This window comes from Anopheles stephensi, chromosome 2, assembly GCF_013141755.1.
Source record: "Anopheles stephensi strain Indian chromosome 2, UCI_ANSTEP_V1.0, whole genome shotgun sequence".
Taxonomy (NCBI): domain Eukaryota; kingdom Metazoa; phylum Arthropoda; class Insecta; order Diptera; family Culicidae; genus Anopheles; species Anopheles stephensi.
Window position 1 is genome coordinate 7,785,501 of NC_050202.1, and position 9,826 is coordinate 7,795,326.

Consider the following 9,826-nt stretch of genomic DNA (forward strand, 5'->3'; position numbering starts at 1 on the left):
TGAGGTTTTTGATTGACCGGTACATTTAATGCAAAACTCTTCTTCATTCAAAGCGAGAGAGGGAGAGAGAACAAGAGAGAAGGAGAGAAAACTAGAGTCAAAACTATCAATAAGGCGGAAGTTACGCCTGCCGTACAGGCGGCACTAACTATTTCGCCTTTATTTGTTTTCTCGGGGTGGGTTTTTATTTTTTTCTCCCTATACTCCAAAACCTTCCAAAAACCTATTGTGTGGCCCTGCCATTGTCAAACTTCCCGCCACGGTCAGGCGTCGAGAGTGAAAGTTTTCTGGCACCAGGCGGGGCAATCTGGATGCTTAACCAAAAAACCGCACAGAAAGAGGTAAATTCAAACATACATGAAGTGTTGCTGCGATGTGCGTGTGTGTGTGTGTGTGTTTGGTACGGTTTTGACGGGCAGACGGGTTAACTGTCACGTTGACAACCCGATCGAGTTACTACGTTTTTGTTTGGTTACGATCGTGTGAACGACATGTTTAATGTGAGCTTGCGAGGTTCGGTTTTAACGATCTTTTCTTCCTGTGTTTATAGGTGTTTTCGCGTTGCGGTGTTTGGTTTTATGTTCTTTAGCAGTTATTTGTACTTTTTTTTCAAATCGGAGTTGATCATTGATGGCATCTTTCCAGTGGTTTGGGTATAAACCTTTGACTTATCATAAGTTTAACGTTTAATTTCTTCATTTATTTTAAATCATTCCGAGATAGTTTTAGTTTTTGAGTTTTATTATCAAACTAAATAAATAATAAAAAATAAATACAAACATGTGTTAGAAACGAATGATTGATACTCACATAAGTATCAAAAGAAGCTGATCGAATAAATTTACTTACATTACAACGAGGAATTTTATTGTACTTTTATGGTTCTAATTTATCTGTATTATAATATTGCGAATAATAATTTGGTTTTAAAGTTTCGTTTTATGATAAGCTTGCTAAATAAATTCTTCACATTAAAGTAAGGAACGGAAACAGCTTGTTAAAGAATTTTTAAACTTCTGGCATTAGTTGTGTTTAAGAAAAATTGTTAAAAGGCATGCGACATTATGCGACATTAAAGCTATTTGAAATTCATTGAAAAATTTTCAAAGAAATATTTAATCGATTTAAAATCAAACTAACGATTAAGAAGGTAAAATAATGATCAAAATACTAATATTTTTCTACAAAATGCTTTTCAAAAGTCTCTGTTAAAATTTTACTATTTGTACTGTAGACATATGTTTTTGTCATTGAATTGTATTTACTTTAATTTAATTTAGAAATTAAAACAGTGGAAAAAATCAAAATCCGTATTTTTAAAATTGATATTGAAGTAAAACAAAAGTAATGTAAATGCCAATTCTGAGATTTGATGACTTGATTCTACCCTTAGCTGCATAGTCTGTGCTGCGTATGTGGAGGCGATCTAGATGAGATTTGAGCTCCGGTTCTACAGTGTGAAGAATGTCAGCCGCTAACACGGAGGCCACGGTATCAAATCCAATACTAACTGAGTCTCGATTTGGCTGATTACAGGAAAAAATTAATCAAGGAAGCCAATCATCTCTTCAGCCAACACAGGTGTAGATTTAGGTGCCTAACAAGATGATGAATTAGAAGAGCAACGAGATGACCAAGAAGATGAGGAAGGAGAAAATAGTAGAGGAACGAAAAATAAATTATTGAATAAAAATTTCATTACTTTCCAATATTTTCAAACAATAACTAAAACCATCATCGCATAACAATCCAACAGAAAGCAGATTTACACCCCATCCGAACACCTTCCCTACCCAAAGCTCGTTCACAGAGCTGCCTTCCCAATGTCTTTTCTCCCGTCGCCGAAGTAAGTAGCTCAAGTTCAGGCCCACTACTTTCACCCAGTCCGAGGCGTGATTCGGGAGGGGACCAACTTGCGGAGGGTAACATTTCTTCGCCTGACTCGTTTTTATAGTGGATTTCGCAACCGGCAATAGTTAGCACTCGCACATCAACTATGAACCCACCAGTTTTTTTGCAGGTGCGACCTCCATCGCTCAGCGATCTTGTTCTGCTTTGATGTGGTGAAAATGTGGTCCGGGTGGTCCGGGAGAGTCTCTCGACCCCCGGGTACGGGCAATTTACAATCCACTGTCAAGCGCGCATATCACTGTGCTACGGGTTGGTGTACCAGTGCCAACTAGAAGGCAGCCCAGCCTTCTAAACGGTCGCGGACCAAATTAATTTCCCTTCCGAAGGAAAAACAGGACAACGCCAACAAATGCAACACGAGAGCGTGCCAGAACGATGGCTCACTGGGTAAAGGGAAGCTCTGATATGTTGGTGACGTGTTTCGGTTCCCCGCTTGCCTCAATCACTCTTCCGTCTGGCCCGCTTTAATTTACATTAAACTATGAAAATAAAGATAAATTTCACACCAGAGAACGTGGGGGAAAACAATCATTTTTGACCCAACCAATTTTCTATATCTGGCACCCGGCATTCGGCTGGCACCGGTCCAAAATGCTCATCCCCGTTTGGTCCATTGTCATTCTAAGTGTCCGGCAGGTATTGTGTTTCTTTCCACTTGGCGCGATTAACTGTGGCGCACTTGCTCTCCGCCGCCATGTGTCGGATCATTTGTTCAACCGGTTAGACATAAAACGGTCATGCGGTACTGCTATTTTGCTGTACGTTTTTTCTGAGAATGAAGGGTTGAAGGTGAGTGTGTTTTGTTTTTGAAAAAAGTAGAAAAAATTAAGGAAGTGTTTGATGCGGACAAGATAAATCACCTTAAGTTAAGCTATAAAATAAAAAAACTTCAAGCAAATGTGATATAAAGCTGCCATTCTGCAATGAAAAGAGGACGAGATAAAACACATCGAGATTTTTTTTTCATATTTTAAATGAGTTTATTACACTTATTCAGCCCGTGTGTATGTAGATTTTCGATCGATTACTAGTCAGCTAACTACAAAGGGGAGTTTGTATGCCATCACAAGCTGAGAAGAAAGGTGGTGGTGTTTTACAGGGTGTACAGGGTGTATACAATTTAACTATCATTTATTATCAGAGACCGTTTGACGCATTTTGCACTGCTGCCTTTCCTGTTTTACTTACACTGTACTCCTATGTATGCGATTTTCTTTATGCAAAGTTTTACTGGTTGAACATTTTTATTTTCTTTACACAAAATTGGTCACTGTGATGGAATAACTGTCCAATAATGTTTCACAAACACGAGAAAATAAAGGAAAATGAACGCATTAGACACAAAAAATAAACAGAACGATCATAGGAAAGTGACGAGGGAATCTAGTGAACGTGATTTTGTCTAACATATTTCGGTGCAGGAGCTTCCAATGTTCGCATATTATTTTCTACATTCTGGTAACTTAAAGTTTCGATTCGTAGGACGCATCAATCATCACTAGCAACACGGTTTCATCCATTTTCATAATTTATCTTCGGTTTCATTTCGGTATCTCGATCCCTCGATTGCGTTTCGCTGCGTTCGCTCGTTGTCACTGTGCAAACCTTCGCAATGACCAGCGACTTCCTCTTTCACTTTCATTTCACATCAGGAGCAAACTCGCACTCCAGTTTTTTTTGTTAAATATTCAACCCCCAACGGCTTACTTATCGCTCGGTTCCATTGCTTCATGTTTCATGTTTCTCGAACCCGGTTACCCGGTTCGTTGGCTAGAGCCGCCGTGGTGGATGATGTGCGTTTCACCTAATATTCTAATCGACTTACAGAATGATGTCAGAGACCGATACTGCTGCTGCTGCAGAGTGTTGCGGAGTGCGTACACACGCTGGTAACGATATTATACGCTTTTTTTTCTCCTTCCAATAAGCAGGTTACGTTTTTGGAGTACGGTGCTGTTTGCTTGTATTTACATTACTGGTACTAAACTTTTCTACTGCCCTGATTAGAGTTAGTTAAACAAGGGAGGGGAACAAAAGAAGAAAAAAAGATTGCAAATGATGTCTTTTGTTAAATAAGAGAACGTAGAAGTGACAGATGGATGGAAGGAAACAGGTAGAAGAGAAAACAAAAGTATAAAAGAATGGAAATTAATGGATTAATATGAAGGAAAAAGAAGAAAAAACTCTGAAGAAAACAAGAACAATAATGCATAAAAGTGATGAAAGAGAGCATTTTCATTGAAAAGAAAAATCAGAACTAGGAAACCGAAAAGTGGGCATCGTGTAAAATCATAGAATAAGAAGTATGAAAATTAAAAATAAAGAAAAGGATTAAATGAAGGTTTTAGGAGCCAAATAAAATAATAGATGAGAAAAATAGAAAAAAAAACAGGAAAGTGAAAGAACCAAAAATAAAAGAAAAACGAGATGGTGAAGGTGATACAAGAGAAAAGAAAAAAGAGAATAAAGAAAAACAAGGAACAAAAGGAAAAAAAAGAGCAGAAGAAACAGAAGAGAATGAAGTTTGAAAGATGAGCCATAGGAACGTCAGTCTTACAAGGATTAACTATAGTGTGAATAGCTCCATAGCCAAATAGAAAAAGAAGAGGAAAATAAAGTACTGAAGAGAGGTCCTTTTATATAAATCTTTTCACATTTAGGAAATGGTTAGAGAAAAAAGGAAAAGAAAAGTAACAAATGCACCAGAATACAAAAGTAAATAATAAAAAGGAACAAAATAGAAACAAAAAAGAAGTAAACCAAACAAAACTAATCAAGTCTTATCAACAGCTGTCCCACGGTGTATATAAATCTTTGTGCAGTTCTTAAGTAGGTAAGAGTCGAACGTGCTTACTTCTTCGTCTTCTACGTATTATTCTACAGCGTCTCCCCAGCCCCCCCCCCCCCTGGTTGTGTTGCCCTTGTCCTTGTCCTCACTGTCGGCAATGCCTTTTGCACACTGCGCATACAATTACAATAACATTAATAACATAGAAAATAAACACGAATATCTCTTAAACACTATGTACAGGTATTTAAGTTCCTTCCAACACGCACAAATTTGCTTGTCACACACAGCGTCCGTGTGTGGCGGTGGTAACTCCGAGCTGCCCAGGTTCGACCGAAACTCGTTTTCACTCCCCTAAAGCATTCCTCAGTTTCTCCCCGTACTTCCGCGTTTCGCGTTGTCTGCGTGTCTAGGTTGGCTCGATTCTTTCCAGTAAAATTTCCTCAGGAAGAATGCAGAGTCTCTGTTGTCTTTGGTTCGTGGTACAAAACGCCACGCGGAATCTTCGGGAGACGGAACTCGCTATATCGGGGGAAGGCAAAAACGATCCCAATCCCGACGACCCGATCGCCGATCGACTGCGTAAGGCTATTTGGGAAAAAGTGAGATAAAACCTGGCGGCAGACGATCGAGCCCGATCGGACGACGGTGGTGTAGAGTTTTCTTGGTCACACACACACACGCACGCACATATTTACAGCGGAGGGATCGCGGCACGGGAGTCTACCGATCACATGTGGTCGCCCATGTTGGACAGGTTCAGCGCACTGCGACAGATCTGGTTGATCTCCGGATTGCTGTGGTTCATCAGGTGCATGTACAGCTGCTTGTACAGTGCGATCTCGTTGTTCTTCTCCTCGATCTTGCGGATCAGCACGTCCTTCTCCTTGAGCAGCGTTTTCACCTTTTCCTCCACCTCGCGCGACCGCACCTTCGCCTTCTCGCGCGACTTCCGGACGGCAATGTTGTTGCGTTCCCGTCGCCTCCGATACTCGTCCGTGCCCTTGTCGACGATTTTCTGCTGCGTTTTGCGACCGACGTGCGGTAGCATTTTGCTGTGTTTGGTAAGGTTCGCCAGGTGGGCGGCTCCGGATAGGTGGGGCAGGGCCTGATGGTGTAGGACGGTGGCTGGTGTTAGGCTGGAGAAGCTGTTCCCGTTCCCGTTGGTGACGTAGTTGGGGGTGGTACCGCCGGCCGATCCCAAGGGGCCGGACACTCCGTTTGGTGTCGCACCACCACCACCACCGCCGCCGCCAGCTGTGCCTCCGCCCGACCCTGGTAGTCCCTGGTAACCGTTGATGGTGCCCATGAACTGAGCTCCACCGGAGCCTCCATTGGCGAGCAGTTGCCGACGGTACTCGTTAGGATCTACGGGCTCTTCTTTGATGTTCGCCGAGTCGGCCGAGGATCCAACGGAACTGTTCTCATCACTGGAGGTGCTTCCGTAGGCCGCTCCGGTATGTACAGGCTGAGGCATGTACGCCAACGATCGCTGGTAGCTATTGCCACCGTTCGTGTGTTGGGAGAGCCGAGCCTGCTGAAGCTGGAGAGCCTTGGCGGCGGCCGTCTGCACCAACGGGTTCGCCATCGTCCCGTTCGTACTGCCGACCGTGACCATCTCGGTGAAGATGCCTAACGCTTCCGGGTCACGGAACTGATCGTCGATCAGGTGCTGCAGGTCGAGCGAGATCTCTTGTGACGTTAGCTCGTCCAGCTCGGACTGGGAGTACTGGATCTGCTGCAGCATCTGCTTCGACAGCAGGTTCCCGTTGGAAAGCAGGCCAGACGCTCCATTGCTTGGAAGCTGCCCAAGCTGGACCTGTTGCTGCTGTTGGGTCTGCTGCTGAACCTGCTGCTGCTGGACTTGCTGCTGAACCTGCTGCTGAACCTGTTGCTGGGACTGCTGATGTTGCTGCTGCTGTTGCTGCTGCTTCAGCGCCAGCGTGTTCTGATTAATCGCCGTCGGGGAGTTGTTGTTGGTCGGCGAGGCCCCGTTGGCCGTGCCGTTCGTACCGTTCACATTATTGTTCGCGGCCATCGTTAGCTTCTTGATATCACTGCGCACTTGGATTTGATTCGTATCGTACATTTGAGGCGATTCCATATTTTTGCGACACTTGCTTGGCTGCCAGAGGGTTAACACATGAAGGGAAAGCGCACACTCACTATCGCTCACATACACTCACTAGGGAAGCTTGTCGTGGGCTAGGATAAGGACGATAAAGGCGTTTGTTTCTTCCCGCAGGGCAGCCACGAAATATTGCACTGATACTATTCTTCTCGGTGGGGAAAAAAATCTCACACTACGATTGCACACCTATCACAGCGCAAACAAATTTCTTCCCGTATTGCACTGGTCCAGCACACGCAGTCCGTTTTCTGAGATATTCAGACACCACAAGAACAACTGTGTCAAGTTTGCTCAACGCTTACACAGCACTGCCGGAATCAATTTCAAAAAGCATTCACTAGCACCACAACTTTGTCATCACAACGGTCCTCATTTGTTGTAGATCCAGAAGTAGAAATAATCCATGATTCAACCGGTTGTAACGTTCTCCATCTTGCGGTACAGTCCACAGCCGACACCAATTACACCGCTCCTGACAGCGAACATCAAGGAAGCATTTAGCCCGAATTGTTTACACTTCGATGTTCGAAAATTTTCGAAAGCAAAAAACACACGCAAATTAAAAACACTCGAAAAAGCGCGAACAATTCTAGCGCGTAGTAAACAGCTGTAGAACGCGTCGCGCGGCTTGTTTTGTTTTCCGCGTACGTGGTGCTTTTTTTGCGAAAGATGTTGGTGGACGGTACACTTTCTTAAGACTGAAGTCTTAAGACTATGATGCAACTTGTTATATATTAACAAACTGCTTCTTTCGCTTGCGTGTGCGCTCGCTTTCTCGCACACTCACTCACCCGGTGGACGCTCACTCGCTCACTCCGGCGCTCTTTCTCTCACTCTCACTCTCTGTGTGTGACTTTCCCGCTTAGTAGCCACGAAGGTGGTGGTAGTAGTAATGGTGCTAGTAGTGGTAGTAGTAGGGTAGGGGGTCACTTCGCTGGGGGTGATTCCAAATGGCCCGATTCCACCGACTTTTCCACTGTCTCACCGTCCCTACTTTCGGCTTTTTTTTTTTTGTTTGCACCGACTCAGCTCTCACTCTCACTTCGGGGCTCACTTATTTTTGTTGTTGGCGCGCGTGGGCTTCTCACGCTCGCACCGATTGAACAAATGAATACCGGGGGGATCAGTCGTCAACGATTGCGACCCGACCGATCGGTTTGCCGTACCTAACTTCCCAGATTGGGGAGCCTGTGTGTGCGCGCGCAGCAGCAGCAGCAGCAGACGTGTGCGATCGGTTGCGCTGTTTGAACGAGAGTGAGCCAACAGCGGTGTAGCAACACGACTATCACTGCCGCTCCGGGTTGGACGCATACGCCACTACCACCACCGATCCGCGATGGCGATCCGCACGCACTCCGACCTCCCCCAAAAAACACTCCCCCAAAACGGAGCACTGGTGGACGACGCATACCATCGCTCACAAGCTGGGAGCTCTCGTGCGCTCTCTCTCTCTCTCGCTCACCCTTTTTATAAAGGGCGGACGGGCTAATCTCATCGTGAGCCGTAGCGTACTGGTGGGAAAGTGAACTACGGTCCAGCGTCCTCCGCACAGTTGATGGAGAAAGATGGACAAAATCAAAGATTGATATTAATATTTGAATTAAAAACTCTCATAGAATACTTTTTTACATATAACAGGTTAACGGGATCAGTGTTGGAGGCGATAATGGCGCCGGTCTTTACACAGCAGGATCGGAGGTTCAAATCCCATCAAGACCGCCTCCCCGTACGAAGGGGTTGACTATCTTACTACGTTTTAAAGCAACCCACAGAAAGCTAGAAAAGGCCGAGACCTTTGGAGGTTGTAGTGCTGAGGAAGAAGAAGAATTCAACAGGAAGTCTCTAACCCCTGGATTTTTGAAGCTACCAGTTGATAAAGGGTTTGATTTTCTGCTGCAACCAGAATCTGTCCTCTATCGAATCATTTCTCCTCTCTCTAGAAGTGGAAAGATGGTGAAAGTCTTAGCCACCACTACCACTACTAAATCTTGCTATCTCGTCCTTCTACGCTTAGAGATATAGCTTGTACGACACTCAATTTCCTCGACTGGTTGGTTTGGGCTTGGTTTCATTATCTTTGTCTAAACTTTATACACAGGGTACAGAAAACGATAAAACAATGATAATTTGGACCATCTTTCGACCCACAGCTCATAGTCCAAACGTCGCAACAAGCGGACGCCTGGTCACTCTCACTCTTGCCGGTCGCTGAGATAACGGTGCAACCGCAACACGTCTACGTTACTCATATGCTCATTCACGTGCTTTCCTCTGTTTCATTCAACGGAACTCTCGCGGCTTACCCGCTCCCCGTCCACTTGGGTCGTTTCCTCCACCCCGCTTTTTTGTTTTCTTTTTTTCGCTGTGACTTAGAAATTAACGCTCGGTTCCAAAAGTCGGACTCACCTGTAGTTTCACTACGTCATCAACGGGGGGAAGCAGTCCTCGCCACACTCCTCACCGATCGCGCTGAGGACCTCCAACCCTCGTTCGCAGCACGATGATATAATCAAAGCACTGGGCGAAACAATTCAATGGTTTTCTATTGCATTGCTACCTTCGGTTGGATTTGTGGTTTGAGGTGTTTTGGCGCCATTTTCGATTCTCGTGGAGCTTAGAATTTTCATTTAACTGTTAGCATTTTTTTAATTTTTCACATCTAAAAATTACAATTCATGAGTGAGTCAATTGAACTTATTTACTTGTACTGAGTTCGATGAATTGGAGCATGGTTATTCGGAATTCAGGTCGAACTTAAACAAACATTTATCCCCGTAAGGTAATACTTTATTTAACCTACATTATTCACGATTCAGTAAAAAAAATGATTACGAACAAAATGGGAAAATATTTACATTTTCACAGACATTCCCACCGACCAGTGGACAGTGGTCAACCGAGATAAGCACAAGCCAGTTCTCGCTTAATTTAACTACTTCTTCGCTTAGTCATGGCGGTGTAGGGCGTTGAAATCGAGAGCAGAACACACACTTTTT

General features: G+C 44.3%; 1 protein-coding gene across 1 annotated transcript; it reads right to left on the reverse strand.

Moving 5' to 3' along the window:
• Positions 1 to 2,866: 2,866 nt before the first annotated feature.
• On the reverse strand, positions 2,867 to 8,186 carry LOC118507918 (CCAAT/enhancer-binding protein-like). The gene has a single exon (XM_036047219.1). The coding sequence runs from the start codon at positions 6,801 to 6,803 to the stop codon at positions 5,430 to 5,432; it is 1,374 nt and encodes a 457-aa protein (XP_035903112.1). The 5' UTR covers positions 6,804 to 8,186; the 3' UTR covers positions 2,867 to 5,429.
• Between the last annotated feature and the right edge of the window lie 1,640 nt (positions 8,187 to 9,826).

Coding starts and splice junctions, on each gene's coding strand:
- LOC118507918 (XM_036047219.1), bottom strand. CDS start 6,803: ATGGAATCGCCTCAAATGTACGATACGAATCAAATCCAAGTGCGCAGT.